The 19,116-nt window shown below is 58.0% G+C and overlaps 1 protein-coding gene across 2 annotated transcripts in view; it reads right to left on the bottom strand.

Annotated features, from left to right (window-relative positions):
• Window positions 1–19,116, bottom strand: part of IPO13 (importin 13) — a 32,108-nt gene that overhangs the window by 7,377 nt on the left and 5,615 nt on the right. For both annotated transcript variants that reach the window (XM_082483525.1, XM_082483526.1), the window contains exons 2-15: window positions 14,509–15,245; window positions 8,758–8,898; window positions 8,448–8,589; window positions 7,219–7,385; window positions 6,742–6,862; window positions 6,302–6,449; window positions 5,955–6,136; window positions 5,048–5,074; window positions 4,176–4,310; window positions 3,803–3,946; window positions 3,308–3,388; window positions 2,590–2,727; window positions 2,396–2,492; window positions 456–508 (exon numbers count right to left, since the gene is read on the bottom strand). In XM_082483525.1, the coding sequence (XP_082339651.1) occupies window positions 456–508; window positions 2,396–2,492; window positions 2,590–2,727; window positions 3,308–3,388; window positions 3,803–3,946; window positions 4,176–4,310; window positions 5,048–5,074; window positions 5,955–6,136; window positions 6,302–6,449; window positions 6,742–6,862; window positions 7,219–7,385; window positions 8,448–8,589; window positions 8,758–8,898; window positions 14,509–15,245 (2,313 nt within the window). The remainder of the gene's footprint in view (window positions 1–455; window positions 509–2,395; window positions 2,493–2,589; window positions 2,728–3,307; window positions 3,389–3,802; window positions 3,947–4,175; window positions 4,311–5,047; window positions 5,075–5,954; window positions 6,137–6,301; window positions 6,450–6,741; window positions 6,863–7,218; window positions 7,386–8,447; window positions 8,590–8,757; window positions 8,899–14,508; window positions 15,246–19,116) is intronic.

Genomic DNA, 19,116 nt, shown 5'->3' with positions numbered 1-19,116 from the left:
CAGAGCCAAACCCTGGCAGCTGCCTGCTACCGCGGGCAGGGGCTTCCTCCCACCAGCCCCGGGGCAAGGCAGCCAACTCAGCCCATCCCCGCTCCAGAGGACCCATCACAGGGCAGGTAAACGGGTTGGAAAACATCCACTTAATGCTCTAATTTGTCTGTCACCCGAGGGTGACCACGGCAGCAGCCCCAAGCGCCCCACGCCAGCTTCAGCAAAGTGAGGGGGTGGCAGCTGGAGGCTGCCCTGCGGAGGAGGGCACTGCCCTGGGGATGGTGCGAACCCAGAACTAAAGGAGAATGTTTTGTTTTCAACTTCCACGGAAACAGATGGAGAAACTCGATATTCAACTAAAAGGAAAAAAACGTTGTCAACAGAAAGCTAAAAATAGGTTTAAATTGAATTAAAAAGAGAAAGAGAGAGAACAGAAAGTGAATGAATAAGAAACTAAAACACACCTGTGCCAGGAGTTGCATAAATGAATCAACAATATCAGGATGATCCCTGGGCCCTAAAATATAATAAAGATGTAACTTAAGAGAAAAATCATACAAACAGCAACTCAACATCATATAGTTATGTGATACAGAAAGAATTTACAAGTGAAAACAGGAGTGTAAGGGAGGAGGGGTGTGTGGGGAAGGGGATGGGCAACATGAGCAGCTTGAAGCAAGTTAAAGAAACAAAACATACAAAAAATCATGAAACTTGGAGAACCCAAGAACAGAAAGAAACTGCAAAGGAAAGGGTCTGAAGCCCCAGGGTCTCCAGCTAGCACCTGGGTGCTGCAGAGCCAAGGAGGAGATCTTCGTGTCCTTGGGGAGGAAGAGGAGGAGGAGGAGCAGGGGCTAGCTGGGCACCATCTCCCCAAGGAGAATTAGAGCTTTTGCACTGTGGGGACTGAGCGGGTGTCTTCAGAGCACCATTTGGTCCTGGAAGATAACTGCAAGTGAACGACAACACCTCAGCAAACACTTGACAGGCCCGGCCGGGCTCAGGCGTGCGCATGCTTGTCACCAGCACCAGCTGCTCAGGAGCCCCTGGCACAGTCGCCCTCCCGCCCCATTCCCAGATGCTCTCCGAGACCCTGAGTCCAGGACCCTCCCCGGAGGTCTCCTCCAGCATCATCCTCCTGGGAGAGACCAGCTCAGTGCCCAGAGATCTCTATGCCAGCACCACTCACCCTACCTTGGCATCTGAGCACAGACGTGTCTTGGCCCCTGCGGGGTCACGCATCACCCCCTCTCCTGCCGCCCGTGGGCTCAGCAGAAGGGGCTCACCCTGCTCAGGGCTGGCCGCCCACCGAAGGGGACCCACGGGGTGGGTGGGAGCACACAGTCCTGGGCACACAGCGAGCTGGACGGCTGCTTGCCTGAGCAAAGCTCATGTCCAAGCGTTGGCACAGCTCGAGCTCTGTCCCCTCCCCTTTCCTCCTGCAGACATGCCTGCTGCTGCCCAGTGGCATCGCCGCCTCCCCGGGCGCCGAGCCAAGAGGGTTTGAGCGTAGACGCATCCACACACCGCTGGCAGAAGCAGGGACCTGATCTCCGGATAAGCCCGGCTCACTTTTGCCACTGACCCCAGTGACACCTCAGCGCAGCGGGATTTGCTTGGACCATGGCATGATGATGAAGCAGGGGTCCTCAGGCCTCCCCCACCTCTCTAGAGAGCTCTGAGCCTTGTACTTGGGGGGTGGCATCACCCTACCCAGCACCCATCTGTGAGCAAAGGACAAGACCCCTTGGGGACCGCATACGGAGGTGCTGAAGGACCAGAGCCAGTGGCTCCAATGTACATTTGTCCCTGTCATGGGGCAAGTCACCAAGAGGCTGAGGGGAGCCATGGTGTGGGGGAGTCTGTCCTAAGCCCATTCGCTTTTTGTAGAGTGGGCAGTGAGCCAAAGAGTGGCCCCTGCTCCATGAGAGGACGCCACCATCCTCAGCATCACGGCGGTGACTCGGTGGCCTGCAGTGACTCTGAAAAGGTTGATTCCCAAATGCTCACATACACAACCTCCTGCTTGCGCAAGGGCTTGATTCCTGGCCACTATGAGCACCAGTGGCCCCGGGAGGAGCCCCAGGATCTCCCGGGGAGCACAGCCTCCCTGCTAAGCGGGACTGGAGCTCCGGTTCGACCCTTGCAGCACGCAACACCCAGCCCTGCTGCAGAAGAGGGGCTGTCACGTCAGTCCGGAGTCTCACCCAGGGATTCCCTGCTTCTGCTGCCCTGCAGGGAAGGCACCCACCTTCCAGGGGTTGGGATGAATCCAAGAAACAGAGATGGCCCCGTTAGCTTAGCTAGGAGTGAGAACAGCCATTCCTGGTAAGACGCCTCCAGACTCCATGCATGCAACAGCCTGACAACAGCCCCAGCGCGGAGAAGAGTTAATCCCACGTACCTTGCTGGAAGAGGGTCAGCGTAACTGAGGTAACGAGCAAGAAGAGGGCCTTGATGGGAGGGAAGTGGGCAGGCTCATGGGCAAAGATGTGAACCAGCTGCAAGAGAGAGAGAAGGACTGAAGCTGCTGCTGGCCCTGCGTGCCCCTAGCCTCCCTGGGGAGCATTGGCCCCTGCCCGGAGCGCAGCCCCGTACCTGCCGGGTGAGGTCAATGGCAGAGGCCTGGGGGATGGTGCTGTACATCTGCCCCAGCATCTCGCACAGCTGAGGCACCATGGGGGCAAAATCATCCAGGAGGGTCTTCACGGACTTCTCAAAGATGGCACAGACAGACTGTGGGAGAAGAGGGCCTGTGTGAGCAACGGGTGTCAGGAGACTTCACTTGGGGGGACAGGACTTGACAGATGGGTCCCAAGGAAGGGAAGAGCCGGCAATGGGGATAGGGGCCAGCCAGGCAGAAGGCTTAGACCTGCTCTGGTACTGGCACTCGGCCCTGCAGCACAGGATGCTCCCCGACACCAGGAAACACCCTTCCCACTGCTGCAGGAAGGCTCCTGGAGTGCTGGGGGAAGAGTGGCTGGTGGGACATTGCACCTGGGCATTACTGGACTGAGTGAACTGGAGAAAAAACAGATGACACAGGTCCAGGTCAGAGCAGAGCTCTAGCGGGGCCTCTCTAACTGGAGAGGAGCAGAGCTGATGAAGGCACAAGACAGACAAGGATGTCTAGATGCTGCTGGTGACAACAAGGAGCATGGGTCTGGACAACCCAGCAAGACACCCTTCTTACAGGGAGGTGGAATTGCCTACAACAGGTTAGCAGCATCATCCAGAGTCTGTCCTTTGCTGTCCCCAGTTCAGGTCAGCAAGGACAGGCAGAGCTGCAGGCAGTACTCAGGAGGAGCCTGGTTACCTCCACCACCTGGGCATCGTTCAGCCACTTGCTGAGGACCTTCTGTATGAGCTGGAAGACTTGCTGCAGAACCACCACCACCTGTAAGGAACAAGAGGCACTGAAGAGAATTGGGCCCCACAGCACCGGGGAGGGGAGATTCAAGACTAAGCATGGCCTGGACTCAAACCTTCAGGCACCCCTGCCTCCTCCCCTCTCCAAAGCCAGGCAGTTTTCCCTGCTGAAGCAGCCTGGCACAGCTCACAGCTGGCAGGCAGCGCCCGAGCTGTCCTTCAGAGCAGCGCCCAGCCAAGAGGGATCCTGCAAGTCACCTCTGCCCACCTCAGGAGCGGTGGGATGAGCTGAAGGAGTTGTTTTAGCTGGAATGCACCAGCACTACCCTCTTCACATTACACACTATGTTCCCTATTAACTTCCCCTCTCCTGGCACCAGCAGTGCGTACCAAGGCTTTGGCCAGGTTGTGGCAAAGAGCATCGAGCTATCACACTACTCACTGGGTTGGGTCCTTGCTGCACCGGCAGTTTCTTGACCTCAGTGCTTTCGTGGTCATCATCATGGTGGCTGATGTCTAAGGTGGTGAAGAGGTTGGAGAGCAGACCCAGGATGTGGATGATGGCCAGCTTGTTGGAGGGATTGGGCTGCCAGGGAAAATAAAGTCAAAGTGTGACATGGACTGTGCTGCTCAGTCACAGCCATGCCTTTGGGATCCTAAGGAATCAGGACTGCAGAGGCGAAGTGCCAGAGAGGGGTACCCTGCACTGCGCTCTCTCGAGCCCATGTTCAGGAACACTACTTCAACACCTCAGCCCAGGGCTACAGCCAGCAGGAGAAGCCACTTCTGGATGGAGATAGTATGAAGGCACTCACCGTTTCATCAGCCAGCTTTTCTAGCTGCTGGATATAGGGGGTGATCAGGGAGTGCAGGTTCTTCAGGATCTCCTCCACTTGCAGTGCAGAGAGCAGGAAACCGAGAGCCTGCATCAGCCACATGCACTGGCTTGTCTGGGACAGAGAGGAGACACAATGGGGCAGGTCACTGCCCAGCCTGCCATCCCACCACACAAATGCTAGCTAAGACAGCAAAGCCAGGACCCCAGCATGCTGCATCTCCCGAACTGCTCTATCTGGGACACTCTTGGTGCATCTCACAGCAGGAGAGGGGGCAGCTCCCTACCAGCATGACAGAACCCAGGGAACAGGTGCTCTGCCACCAGCACCTGGCCTCTTCCCAACAACCCATAAGGCAAGACCAGTTGGTGCCCAAGAGATCCCTGTGCTGGCACCGCTCACCCTACACCATCTTTTGGACACCGCACACCATCTTTTGGACAGACCAGTCTCAGCCCCTATGGGGTCGTGTCCCACCCTCTCCTAGTTGCAGGCACAGCCTGGGCTCTATCCCCACACTAATCTCTCTTCTTTTTCCTCTTGAAGACATGCCTGCTGTCTTGGTGTCCTTGGGCCTGGAGGGACTGGGAACTGCTAGAGATAAGTCTCCCTGGGGGCTTTCCTCTCTATGGGGACATACCCCCCGGTGCAACCCTAGCCCACACGTGGTGGGAGCCCAGCAGGAGGCAGCCAGCAGGTACTCCTGACCCTGCACAAGCTGGCTTCAGTGCTGAGCTCTCCTCTGGGGACAGCCCAGCTCACGACGGCACCCCTCATGTTTTCAGCTAAGGACAACTAAGGGGTTCGGGGGCAAGCAGAACCAGCCAGAAGTGTGAGCCCACCCCTCTTACCTTGTGAATCTGCTTCATCAACACCTCCTGCCGAAGGGAAGGGGAGAGAGAAAGAGGAGGGTGAGTGCTGCAAAAAGACCCTTCCCTTCCAGGAGGCAGGACTGATGCAGGAAGGAGATCAAGACAACGACCACCAATGTGGGCACAGACAAGCGGCATGCACTCCCCACAACCCGCCACAGACAGGGAGCAAAATCCTCGTCCCCTGGTAAGCTCTTCCCTGAGCCAGTCCACTCAGCCACCCAGCGAGGGGAGCCCCTGGCTTGGACGGGCTCTGCAGCAGGATGGCTCAAGGAGCCAACCTCAGCCAGGGCTTCATTACTCCAGTGACAGAGCCCCGCAGGCTCTAAAAGCAGAGACTCATGCCCTCCATCCACCAGCCCGTCTCTGCTCCCACACACATCCCAGCAGTTCGCTGAAGCCCAGCCCTCCTCTTAGCGCCTTGGGACTCTGAGCCCCATCTGCCCAAATCTTGAGAGCCAAGAAAGACCACGGGACAAGCTGCCCGGGCACTGCAGGGACCAGCTCGGTCTCCACGGAGAGGCTTGCCCCCCAAGAGGCTCAGCAGTGGCACCAGCTGCCTGGCAGGTGCAGAGCTGGCAGGACATCGTTCCCAACAAGGCAAACAAAACCCTGGAGAAAGGACGGACACCCAAGTGCAATCCCAGCAGACCCCTTGGCAGTTGTGTCTGCCACTGCCTGCCACTTCTGCACTCACAGCAGGACACAGGGCCTGCCACCTGGGTCTACCGGTCTAGGAACAGGACAGAAAACAAGTCCCCCATGCCAAGCAAGATGCCCTGAGCTGCTGCTTTGCGTCCTGCTGCCCTGATCCTTGCAGGGAAAAGGGTGTGCACAGAGCACATCCCAGCTCATAACCCCATGTCCGTCTGCATCCAGCTCCTACCTGTGACACGGCGACAATGTTGGCAGCATAGGGCGGCAGGTCATACTTGCACTCCCGGCAGATCTTCTTCAGGGTGGAGACGCTGGAGATGGAGAGCTCAGGGTTGCCCAAGGCTTGGAGCACCAGTGGCAGCACGTTGTTAATCATGACGGGGTGATCAGCCAGCCACTCCGACAGGGCCCCTGTGCACACAGATGGGATCAGACCGCAGGACTGCGCTGTGGGATCTTGTTCCCCACATCCCAGGATGCTCAGCTTTGCTTTTCACTGCTGTTATTACTGGGCAGGAGGGGTGTCAGAGGGGATCCCCCTCCCCAGCCCAGCCTGCGCACAAGCAAAGCCCTCACCGATAGTGAACATGACGGTGTCGGCAAGCTGCACGTTGCTGATGCTGATCCGGGGAATGAGGCCAATCAGCCCCGGCACCACATCGGAGTAGTTCACGTCAATGGTCTCAGCAATGGACTGGAAGCCATAAAGCAAGGCCTCTGTGTGCTGCCAGAGTGGGAGAGGCACTGTCAGAACCACGCACTGACCCCTGATGCCCACCCCAGCCCCAGGCACTAGCTCAGACACCCCCCCAGTAGCCAAGGAGGCTAGTCCCTGGGCAGCGCTAATGACAGGGAGGCAGAAGAAGACCTGTTCCTCCTCCCAGCAGACCCCAGAGAGCCTTCACATGTGCTCAAGGTGGTCACTCTGCCACATCCCTTTGCACTCAACCTGTGGCAAGGGTAGGTTCCCAAGGGGCTGGTAGCCATCAGCGTGGCACCCAGGTCCCCTCGCTCACCTGCCACGTGGATGGCTGCTCCGTGTTGGTCAGGAGTCGTCCCAGTTTGTCATAGAGGCTGCTCAGGAGCTCAGCGCCCAGCATCTCATACACGTACATCAGCGTGTCAGAGATGTCCACCCTGCAGAGAACATGGAGGGTCTCCAAACATTGATCCCATCCCCTGCAGAGCGCTCCACACATGGACACGTTACTTTCCCTCCCACTGCCAGGCAAAGGTGCAGGTGCTGCCCACACAAGGACACTGCCCCAGCCCAATGCAGAGTGCTCCCAGGGCTTCCTAGGCAGGGCAACTGGTGCCGTGCCAAAACACCAGCTCATTTCTATATCACCACCACAGCCAAAACAGCTCTTGGTGGAAGGAATCTCCTCCGTGTCCCTCTTTGGGTCTCCCCATGGTGCTCAGGCTAGAGGGAGGCAGGATGCTGCCTGTGTCTTTGCCTGCCTGAGAAGCAAACCCAAACCTCCCAGCTGTACCTGTATATCCGAAACTGCTCCTTCTCATCTGAAGACCAGAAGCCATACTCCTCATCGGAGGGGAACTGGGCTTTGTGCAGCAGCACATCCACCAGCTGAAAGTAGACAGGCCTGTACACCTGCTGGTACACCGCCTGCTTGTCCGGCTCAAAGGAGAGGATGTCGTCCTGGCGGCAGGAGGAGGAATAAATCAGGTGGGGAAAGAAAACAGAGCCAGCACGCCTGCTGCACAGGGGGCTCAGGGGCACCTCCCAGGCCTGGTGGGACCTGTCACACTTCAGAGGTTGCATTTCCAGCTCCCCAAAGTCCACCTGATGCTGAGCCCTTCTGTAGTGGCAGCATTATCTGGTGGCAAGATGCCAGAAGCTCCGGCAGCCGGGTGGACCCTTCGGCACTTGAGCACAGTACAGTTACAGAGGGGTGGCACTGCCCCGCCATGTCCTAGCCTTGGGAGCATGCCTGCATCAGGAGCACGTATGCCTCGAACACCACGAGGCAGGCTGGGATGGGTCCCTGGGGAGCACAGCGCTCTCCTGCCTGCACCCCTACCCTCAGACCCATCCAGAGAAGAAGTGAGGGGAGGTGGGAGCCTCGGCACAGCCCCACGCAGCAGAGGAGCTGCCAGCACAGCGCCAACATTGCCCCCCTCCCTGCCCACGCTTAACCACGCCGCATCAGATTGCGGAGGAACGGAGCTGGGGGGATGAGCAGGGGCTAAAAATAGAGCACGACGTGGCAGGGCTGCTCTCTTGGCGCAGGAACACTGGCCCTGGGAGAGAGACTCCATGCTGGGCAGCCACTAGCAGCACCCAGCCCTCGCTTTCCTCCTCTAAGAGACCACGACTGGTCCAGCCTGCAATAAGCCTGCACACGCTCTCCTCCCTGACTGCTGCCGGTGCAGCCATGCAGCAAGGAGCTAAACAACCCGGTCTGCTGCTGGGAAAAAAAAAAAAATTAGCATGAAGTTTTAATTAGTTATGTTAATGAGTCCCTTAAAGGCTGGCTTGGGCTTCCAAGGAAGACTAGGGGTGGAAAAAGCAAGCCACGGGGCCAGCATTTCTGAGGTATGTACCCTGCGGCGGTTGCAAGTGCAGGATGAGGAGCAGGGGCATCAGAAATCCCTGGGGACCAAACGCAGCCAGGCCAGACCCCCAGTCCCCATGCACTGGTGCCTCCAGCCCTGCCTGGAGTGCAGGATCCGGGGAGGCTGCCCCATGATGGCCACTGACCTGCAGCGTGTACCAGAAGGTGAGAGTCAAGGAGCTGGTGGTTTCGTTGACGGGGTAGTGCCCGGGGATGCCAGTGCAGAACATGATCATGTTCACCAGGGCCAGGAAGCTCTGCCAGTGCTCCACCTGGTCCAGGAGGGCCCTGGGGAGTGGAGAGCGTGGTCAGGGTGGTATCACCGCTGCAAGCCTGGCTCCTCTGCCCCGACACACATCACAGGGTGCAGGACAGGCCCTGGATGAAGCAGCATATGGGGAACAGCGGGCTGCTCCAAGCTCATTCCCTCTCCTGGGGACCATCCCCAGCACTCACCGGGAGTGGTTCTCCCCCAAGGCCACAGCAATGCGGCAGATCCCGTGCGACGTCTCCATGTCACCACTCTGGACCGCCTGGCGCAGCTGCTCTTGGAGCCCCAGCACGGGGGGAATGAGCTTCAGGAGGGTGTTCACATACCTGCAAGCACAGCCTGAATCAGTACCAGGCATCGCCGCACCGGCACCAGCTGCCATGGCCTCCATCCCTCCTGATGCTCTCCCAGGGCTCCTGCCCAGCTTTCCCTACTTGACGGCTGCTTTGTGCAACGGGACATCCAGGAGCCTGTACCACTTACAGGGACTCTCCTCCCAGCCTGTGGCATTGGGACAAAGGCTGAAGCCCCGAGTACTCCCGCAGCGGAGCCTTTGCAAGTGAAAAGAAGGGCTGAGCCAGCGGCCACCAGCTCTGTGCAAATCTCCCACTGTACCACGGTGTGGGCATCTGCCTCTGCCTGCGCCTGCTGACAGGGCTGCCAGCAGCCCCCAGCCAGCGCTAAATTGTCACTGCCATGACCAGCTCCGAGGGAGCTGTGCCCACGTGCTGCAGCATCGGCAGCGATGGGGAGTGGGAGAAGGGCGGTGAGGGCAGACCTGCAGGCTCTTTTCACCGTGCTTACAGCCCATGCTTCTCAGCTCTGTGTGAGGGCAGCCAGAACTGCCGGTGGGAAGCCTCATGACTGCCCAGCATGGGCACATCTAGATTGTGCTCTCTGGCTGGGATGAAGTGGGCAGTCACCCACAGGGACTCCTAGCCAGGGAGGATGCTGGCCCTACGGCACATCCCCCCGGCCCCCCACCCTCCCGGGCTGCCGCAGCTCTGCGCGGCACAGCTCTCCCACATCACATCACGCACATCAGCCTCCCCTAAGCGCCGCTGCCTGGAAGTGATGGTAACCAAGGCAACGAGAAGGAGGCAGCCAAGGTGAAACGCAGCCCAGGGCCCCCGGAGAGAGGCCGTGCTGGAGGCTGATGAGCAGCCTGCCATTTCCCTGCCTGCCGAGGCGTGTTATCCGGAGCTGCAGCTATTCCGTGAGCTCCCCGCCTGCCCTGCCACACGCAGGTGCGGGGCCAAGGATGCTCAAGCGGGAAGCACACGTGATGCCAGCTCTCCTGTGCCCACCGCAGGGAAGAGATGCAAGTGCTGACACCAAGACAGCCACACGTCCACCCCGGAGCGGTCTGGCTGTACAGCTTGCCAGCAGCTCTTGCTATGGCCAACATAGGAGCGAACAAAGCCATCAGTGCCACCAGTGCAGGGAGAGAGCCACGCTGGTGGTGGCAGCTTCCAGGTCTGGGTCAGTGGGAGAAGACAGAGGGAAGAGGGTGTCTGCGCCTCAGTGTCCCCTCTGTGTGCTGACGGGGGTCACCCCCTCCCCGCTCCCCTCCCCCAGAGGAAATCACATGACAAAGGGGTCAGGTATTTTTGTGTAAACCATTTTCAAGCTTCTGATGCCCCAGGAGCGATGCCTGTGGCAGTGTAGGAGTACTGTGATAACGGAGAATTTGAGAATTCAGCTTCTCTCCCCGGGAACCAATGCTGCAGTCAGGGTCAGCCCAAGGGAGCTGACAAAAAGGCATGGGGGACCTTCCACTGCTCCAGTGTAGGGCAAAGCCATCCTTCCTCCACAGCACTGGGCTCACACTACCCTAGATATGTTTTACAACCGTAGGAGTTTATGACAAGGATCCTGCTTCTGCTGGTTACCTTGAAATACTCACAGTGCAGATGCTTAGACCTGAGCTAGTCCTCTAGACTCCCTGCACAGCCAACAGAGAGAATTTGCTTCCATGCTGCAACTCATCCCATGTTAGTGAAGACTTCTAGAAAAGGCTGGGTGAAGCACAACCTGAGCACCACCTTGCTCTGCTCACCTCCTATACAGATGTGAGGGTCCACAGCGAGGAGAGAGACTCCTACTCTAGGTGAGTTGTTTTAATCAGTCACCCAAAAGCCTTGGCCAAGCCAGCCAGAGCCAGGCTCCTCTCTTCCACATCCAGGAGCACGGAGCTCCACGCCACCCCACCTACTCAACGCTGCTTCCCAGCCCAGAGCGACCAGCTGGTGCCATGGCCCTGACTGGGCACACAGCTTGCCCCAGGAAGCAGACATGGTGCCTGCCAGCCCTGCTGCCGGCCACCGCTTCCCACTCATGGCACCCCAGAGCCGGGCAGAAGAGGACAAGACAATCCTGGCCCGACTGAGCTCTTGGCCACCAAGCTGAGCAGCCTGCCTCCAGCAGATGATAACTGGGAATGCCTGTGAGAGAGTGCATGAAGATGGCAGCCATACAGTGACAGTTCCCCATGTATTTCCCTCCAGTGATTTGTGTTAGCAAGATTTGATATCTTGGTATTTAGCAGCCAAGCAAAGGTTTCTTCTGTGAGTTTGTCCAGTCTCTTCTCAAAGCCCACTGAAATGCAGCATCAACAGCTCCCTCCATGGGACCAAGCACCTCCTCCGCCCTTCCCACAACCCTCCCAAACCACACCACGGTGCAGGGGACAACCAGCAGAGCGGAGATATAGGCAGCTCACGCAGAACAAACTCATCCTTCCTAATCTAAAATCTGAGCCACGTCCTGATGAAAAAACAACATATTAAAAACCTGTTTCTAATTAAGATCTTGGAAAATTCTTCTAGTGCAATTTCTCTTCAGGGATTCAGCACCAGGTGCCAAGACCGGGAAGAGATGGGCTGGACACCAAGCAATCGCACCCGGACACCTGCGATCTGCCAGCTCCACCACTGCAGCAACACGCTGCTGTTTTCAGAGAGGCAGCTCAGTGTCCGATGCCCACGCTCTGCAACTCCCATGATGGGCACACACCATGTAGAGGTCCCTCTCGCCTCCGACACTACCTGCCAGGCTGCAGGAGCATGGCCAAGTGCTGCTGCGTGCCAGCTCTCCTCCTGCAGCACGCGCCGCTGAGCTCTCTGACCCGCTTAGCTGAGGGATAATCCTCAAACGAGATGGAAAATCCAGCCCAAGCCTCCTCTGCAAACGAGATGCAACAATACCACCATTCCTGCCTTCCTGCAACTCAGGAGCCCCCAAGAGCGCACAGAGGTTCTCCAGTTGCAAGCTCCTGGCCAAGCCTCTGAGGTTTCTTCTCAGGTCACTGTACATTACAGAGGAGCAGCGTCCAGACTCCAGCAACGCCCGAGACACCCCCTCCTCTGGGTGCAAAGGACTCCCACCCACCTGGCAGGTAAGGAGATCAAATGCTTTGCGCCTACAAATCTCTGCTGCATCATCTCTAGTAACACCTCAGAGGCATGAAAGCCACCCGCTGCTGCTCGCAGGCAGCGAAAGAGAGGCCACCGGCACAAGCGACTTACCCAAGAGTGATGCAGCGCCATGGCCAGGTATTCCTTGCCCATGAGGTCCCACCTGCCCTTCTCCACCTGGACACGGGTGGCTGCTCCCAGGGTGAGGAGCTGCAGAGTAAGGGATGCCTTGCAAAGTGGTGCTCTCCTGGGAGGATGACCCCCAGGCTACCTAACTCTCAGTGCCCGGCTACCTAACCCTCATGAGCCGCTGAGCCTTCTGCTGATGGCAGAAGCACACCTGCATGATTGCCTCTGCAGCAATGTCAATGAAGCCAGCTGGGAGGGGGCAAGGAGGAAAGACACAGCATCCATAACACCCAGGGGAACCTGTGGGAAAGTGGGGAGCCCTAACACCAACCCTCTCACAGAGCGATGCCCTACAAAGCTTTGGAGAGCACCGTGTCAGCAGCCCAGCACTGAGGATGCTCTGAGCCTGCGGCCAAGGGCAGTGGGGAGCCAGGCCCCCGCAGAAACAAAGGCGAGAGACCGTGGAGGAAGAGAGTGGCTGAAAAGCAGCGGGGATCTCCCAGACTGTCGAGAAAAGAGACAGAAAGGTCAGGAGACTCCCTGGGGGCTCAGGGAAGAGCTGGATCCGCTGTGGCTGAGCAACAAAGCCGGAGAGGCGGGACAGCTGGCACCAGGGGAAGCGGGAGGAGGGATGCAGGATGGAGGACACAAGGAACAAAGGCGAAGAGAGAGCCCACTGGGACCAGGAAGCAGCATCTCCATGTGCTACCCTACTCCTGAAGCCACCCTGGATCTCAGCACCAAGCACAGTCCTGCTTCTCCCTGGAGCAACCAACACCACACGCCGCCTGGCAGGGCGGCCCTGTGACAATGCCACCACTGTCCCCATGCCCCGGGAGTGGGGGCTGCGCCAGGATTGCACACTGGGCAGCCTTTCAGGCCGGCTGCCCACCCTATCCTTGTCACCGCCCGCACGCCTGTGGACAGGAGGGTGCTCTGCTGCAGCAGATGATGCCTCCAGGAAGAGAAGGATGGAGAGGAAGTGCTGGTGATGCTGTAAGGGAGCAGCCAGTTTGGCAGGACCAAACAGGGCCAGAAACTGCTTGACAGGGTCAGCACAGGAGCAGAGAGAAAGCTCCGTTGTCAGCCATGATTCTCACCAAAATTAACTTTGAAAGCTCAACAGAAAGCTCAGGTTTTTAATGCAGCTGAAGCACAGCGCTGCAGGGCCAGGATCCTGCACACAGGTGGGGAATCACAGCCAAGGGACGTCTGAAACTCAAGGGAAACAGAAAGGAGGAAGGCAGAGTTCAACATTTCAGAACTGCAAGTCACCTTCTCTCACCTTCTCATTTTCTATACCAAACCTGCTACAAGGGCTTATGTTGGCCCACAGCCTTTGCCCAGTAGGAGGAAAAGCTGCGTGTGGTCATCTTCTGAACACCGGCAAATGAGGCAAGCCCTCCCCACACCCAGCAATGCATCAAAATCCTGAGGGGTCCCTTTGCGCACCGGGACTTGCAGTCCCCAGATGCAATCCCCTTGTCATCGAGGAGCCGGGGTCCCTTCAAGCTGGGGACTGCGCTGGCTGCAACTCTGAAGCCAAGGGGAGGACCAGGGCTCACACCTGCAACGGCAGCAGCATCCGCACCGCTGCAGAGGGTCAGAGCCTACGCGCTGCACAGCGATGCACAGGGATGCACAGCAGCAGCAGCTCAGCTCAGCCTTCACGGAAAACCTCCTCTTTGGGGGAAGGTTGCTAAGCAGCCAGGAGGGGATGTGGCCACGGGAACCGGAGGAGATGTATTTTCCCTTCTGCAGGCATTGGTCCAGAGAGCTGACGGCAGCTCGGACAACGCAGCCGAGCCGGGAGCCCCGCAGCACAGCACCAGCAGGACCTGCCCCAGCCCTGGCTCCCAGCTCAGCTGCTCCAGACGCAGCCATGGCCACAGACAAAGGACGACTCCTTGGCTGGCATAAGCAGTTGGAGCCAGGAGGAGGGAGAAGACTGTCAGGTCTGGTTTTATTATCTCTGCATCAAATCAGCTCCTTGGCTGGACCAGCAGCACAAGGGCAGAGGGTCTCTGAACTCCCCGTGGCTGGAGCTGAACAATGGTTCCCCAGTTGGGCGCTGCAGGGTCTGACACTAGAAGCCAGACAGGAGCAACCTCCTCTGCTTGAGAGCAGCAGGGTGGACATGGGCTGCAGCCGCTCAAGGCTACATGGTCCCCACAAGTCAATCATGGTGCAAAGCCCTCCAGGACAAACTATGTGAAACCAGGAGACCCCAGCTGCTTTTAACCCCTCCCACTTCCTAGCCCTGTCATCATCACCTCCAGGGCTGAGGGCAGCTAGAAAAACCATGAGGTTTTTTCTCCCCACCCCGTTCCCCCATCAATGCCCAGGAGTACCAGCTGGCAGCAAGCAGCACGTGGGAAAGGCTGCCCTTACCTCTGGGCATCAGGCTGGGAAATGGCATTGACAACAGCCTCCACCGCTGTGTCAAAGAGCTCCGGGTCCTGTAGAGAGGTGAAAGCTGCCTGGATCAGGTTCTCGCAGTCCATCAGCGGGATCTCCAGCTGCACCCAGCTGGAGAAGCACTTCAACACCTTCTGCTTGATGAAACCCGGGGAGTCCTGCTGCTGCAGCAGCTGCTCCAGCAAAGGGAAGACGGAGCCGCACTCCTGTGCCAGGACGCTGCGTACCTGGCCCTTGCGGTACTGCGGCAGGCGACTGGTCTGAAACTCCTCGGGCAGCACCGTTAGCAGCTCCAGCAGCGCCAGGCACCGCGCTCGCCCGTCCACGTTGGAGTCCTCCGCCTGGAACATGCGCACCATGTCTGCCACGGCGCAGGGCCAAGCCTCCGGCATCATGCTGAGGGCCAGGGAGGCCAGTGCCACGCACAGCCGGGTCAGCACGATCTTGGAGCCGCTGGCGAAGCGCGTGATGTGAGTGAAGAGCTGTGACTTGAGGGTCTCATACTGGTCGGCTGGGATGTCATTCCAGTAACGGGAAATTTTAATGTGGAGAGCGCTGGCACCAAAGTACTGGATCTCGGGCACCTTGTCCATGTTGAGCAGCAGCCAGCTGAAGTGCCATGCCTGGGGGGAGACCTGCGCCTGCATCAGCCATTTCTGAGCCAAGTTCTTGTTCTCGATGTTTGGGTCGTAATACAGCTGATGGAGAGCCTGGAAGAGAAAGGGAAGCGTCCTAGAGCAGCCGAGGAACACAGCGGCGGACAGTCCCACCAGGGGAAGGCTCACCGGCACGGAGCCCAGCGCCCGGGCTGCCCGCCAGCCACTGTCCTGCAAAGCCGGCCCCCTCCCCATACCAGCCTGCCTTAGCTGGCCTCCCTCCTTGGGCTCCCAGCGAAGTGAGAGCGATCTGGCAGTGGGCGAGGACCTGTGAAGCATTCTTCCCTTCCTCGTCTCACGCATCACTCTGGAAATTTCTTTTCCTTAGTCATCTCCCATCCTCACCTTCGCTCATGCCAAACCTGCCTGTTTCCCTGCTGATGCATCATCACCAGAGTGGGTGCAGGACCCCTCTGCAGCACAAGGGCTATAAGGGACACATCACACCGGCACTCCTGCCTTCCACCTGCACCCGCTCTCAGAAAGCACGTGTGGCCCAAAGCTTGCGAAGGGGAGTCCACGGAATACAAGAGCCGCTGCAGATATCTTTGTCTGCCAGGTTGTACAGAGCCCTGGAAACCCACAGTCACTAAGCTCAGGGATTAATCCCTCCTCAGAAACCCTTTGAAGCATTCCCAAACCCGCCCAGTTACAGCTGGGCCAGGAGAGCTGACATCTAACCCTGCCTCTGCCACCACCTCCTGCGACAGTCCCGGGCTGCTCACTCCGTCTCCCGTATGGAGGAGAACATCACTTACCTGCTCCGACAGCTTTGGGAGATCTAGTCACTGCTTTGCAGAGCTCAGATCCACGTGAACAGTCTCACACAAGCTGCAAGGCTTTATTTGCAGAGGAATATTATATAAATCTTAAGGGCAACATCAATCACTTACTTATCCTGAGCGGGTGCAACTGGTAACCAGTGATGCCCTCGCACACAGAGGGGAAAAGTAACTACCCCGTGCCTGAACTCCATCTTCCAGCAGCAAGGTTTTCTGCCTGGCACAGCGCCTTTCATTTCAAACCGCTGACTGTGCACGCCAGGAGCAAGGAAAAGCAATGGCATTTGTCAGGCTATCAGGCACCCGTCGCGCCCCACTATCAAATCAGAGGATGATTCCAGCAGGTGCAGCGGATTTTTTGTGTCCCTACCCTGGCTCCGGGTCTCGAATAGCCTCCTCCTCCTCCCTAAAAAACTCTATGAAATTCTTGTGTGGCTCTTGTACCCAGGAGAGGATTTAAACCCTATTTTTAAGTGTGCAGAGCTGGCAGCCTGGGGCACAGGAACAAGCTTCCCAAGCAAGCGCTTGTGCCTCCCACTGCTTCCCAGCACAAGACCAAAGAGCAGGAGGACAAAATGGCAGGAACCTTACAGACATGGCACTGCCTGGGCCACCATTTGAAACGCCTCTGTTGAAGACTTCATGGCGGGGGGGAAACGAGGATAACCTCTTTGTGAGAAAGAAAGAGGTTATGAAGTACGTCGTAGGAGACGGAGCCAGCCGACACGGGCTGCAGAGGGACAGGCATCTGTCCCACTAAAGGATGTCTCCTGACACAGAAAAGGTTAACCCTAGATAAGCAGGACGTGGGGAGAGAGAAATTTGTCCCAACAGAGTGGCCAAAGGGAGCCTACAATTTATCAGCAGCTACACGAAACCTTCCTCTGTTCTCGGTTATCTCGGACTCTTACCTAAAGCATCACTCCGGCGCTGGGGCAGAGGTAAGCACTGTCATCCCCTCCCGTCAAAGCAACAATTTACTTCGCTATCAAGCAGCAGCTGCAGATGTGCTAAAAGCTCAACCACTCCTGGGGGTAGGAACCTGGCTCCCACCCCTGCTCTTCTGCTGAAGACTGAGTCGTCCTGCAGCGGGGCTGGGGCTCAAGCTCCCAACTATCTCCTCCATTACCGGCTCAGTCTCTTATTTGCTCTTACCAGAGTTTGCCGCTTATCTTCTTTCCAGAATAAACCTCACTTGAGATTCCCAGAGTTGGTGACAGCCCATCCTTCTCCTGCCCTGCTCACTGGGCACCCCAACAACGTGCAAAAGCCAGCAGTGGTCCCCTCTGCCTGCTCCCCAGCCCGGGACCCCTCCCCACCTCCTCCCAGCCTCTCCGTTTACACTCCCACACATTCCCTAATTAACTGATTTCTTCTATTTTGAACAGTCTTCCTGCTAACGCTTAGAAAATTGGGGGGGGGTGGAATCCCTATGCATCATGTATTAGGAGGCATAAGCTGTATGCATGCCCCAGGAGCCCTAACCTCTAATCCAGTATGAGGTCTGTAAAGCATGGACCACACCACACGTGGAGGACGGACCTGGCCTCCAGCGCTGGGTTTCCAACCCACAAGCTTCCCAGCCCCTCACCTGCGCTGGCTGCAGGGCTGCTGCTCCATGCTCTCACGGTGGGGAGCTGTGCAGGGAAAGCGTGGCACTGCGCGCACTCTGGGTACACCAAAGCAAGCCCCCGGAGCAATGTGCGCGCCACGTGAGCCTTACACGGTGTCACAGGTGATGGGGAAGGCGGCAGGGCAGCAGCGCAGGGGCTGGCATGCACCGGGAAGCAGCTGCGGACTCATCCTCCACCTGGCTGAACCTGCCGGCGCTGCTGGCTAAGGCCTGATCCTGCCACCGCCTCCAAGCAAGCAGACCCCGGTACTTTCATGGGGTCACCCGACTGAAGGAAGAAGAGCAAGCGACCAGGCAGAGCCCAGCAAGAGGGTGAGGTGCGAGCACCCTGCGCGCAGCCCCTGCAGGAGCATCCTGCACAAGCATCCTGCGCGCAGCCTCAGCAGCACATACTCTGGCACTGTCCAAGCCAAAAAAAACGGCTGCTGCATCGTAAGGATGGCAAAGAGGGAGCATTATCATAGATGCTCCCCTTGACGCTCATACTGCTGAGATGTCACTACCACCGCATTAGAGGAACCATGAGCGATCAGGTCGTGAGACCCCTCCCCAGGCAAGGTCAGCTTTCCAGCCACGCAGATGGCTTTCCCACCACCACCACCCCAGCACCTCGCCTGCACCCCTCATGCTCCGTCCGCCCTGCAGTGAGCTCCCTGGAGAGGCACCCATCACCCAGCAACACAACCCCAGAGCCTCGCTCCTCCCACAGGGAGCCTCTGGGGAGGTTTCCAGTGGAGGCCCCCAGGGACACACGCTGGAACCTCTGCTGCTCAGCACCTCGGGGAGAGGGTGAGCGGTAAAATGACAAAGTCTACCAACTACACCAAGTTATTCAGAGGATGGAAACAAAGCTGATGCTGAAGAGTCATGCTGCAAGCTATTGGAAGTCAGAAGAATATTCCGGAAAAATGCAGCTGCTGGCTTTCTCTCCTCCCTTCCCCAAGCACCCTGCCCAGGATGGGACTGGCTGTCGCAGCTCCTGACTGGAGCACGGCTTTTCCAGTCTGCGTGCAGGATGCCAGGTAGAGAGGCAAGGCAGCACGTGTCCCAGGGCTGCAAACAGCACACCCCATCCGGTGCTCTACATGACACGGGAGAGTTTTCCAGGGAGCCTCCAAGGATGGGCATCAATACTGGAACCATCCTCGACCAGCTCAAAGCAAAAGATGAAGCCCTTGGGAGAAGACTAGGCTCTTTCCCTAGCCTACCACTCACATCGGCCAAGGACCATCCTCTGCTGAGAGTGGGACAGGAGGCTGCAAGGCACCGTGCCCTGCAGAAGGGTACCTGAACAGCCGTCACTCTCCTCCCCAGCAAGGAAAGGCACCATTCTCATCCCAGAGGCCGGCACCAGCACCAGCTGCCACTGGACTTTGACATCACCACAGTGGCCAGCACTCTCAGGCCCATCAGAAAGCACTGGAGATGACGAGGGGAACTCATTAGTGCCAGGAGGGAGAAGCAGAAGGCATGAAATCAGGCAGTGACATCTAACAGGGAGGCTTTGTGC

This window comes from Vanellus vanellus (assembly GCF_965231255.1).
Source record: "Vanellus vanellus genome assembly, chromosome: 5".
Lineage (NCBI taxonomy): Eukaryota > Metazoa > Chordata > Aves > Charadriiformes > Charadriidae > Vanellus > Vanellus vanellus.
This window is presented reverse-complemented; position numbering and strand designations above follow the sequence as displayed.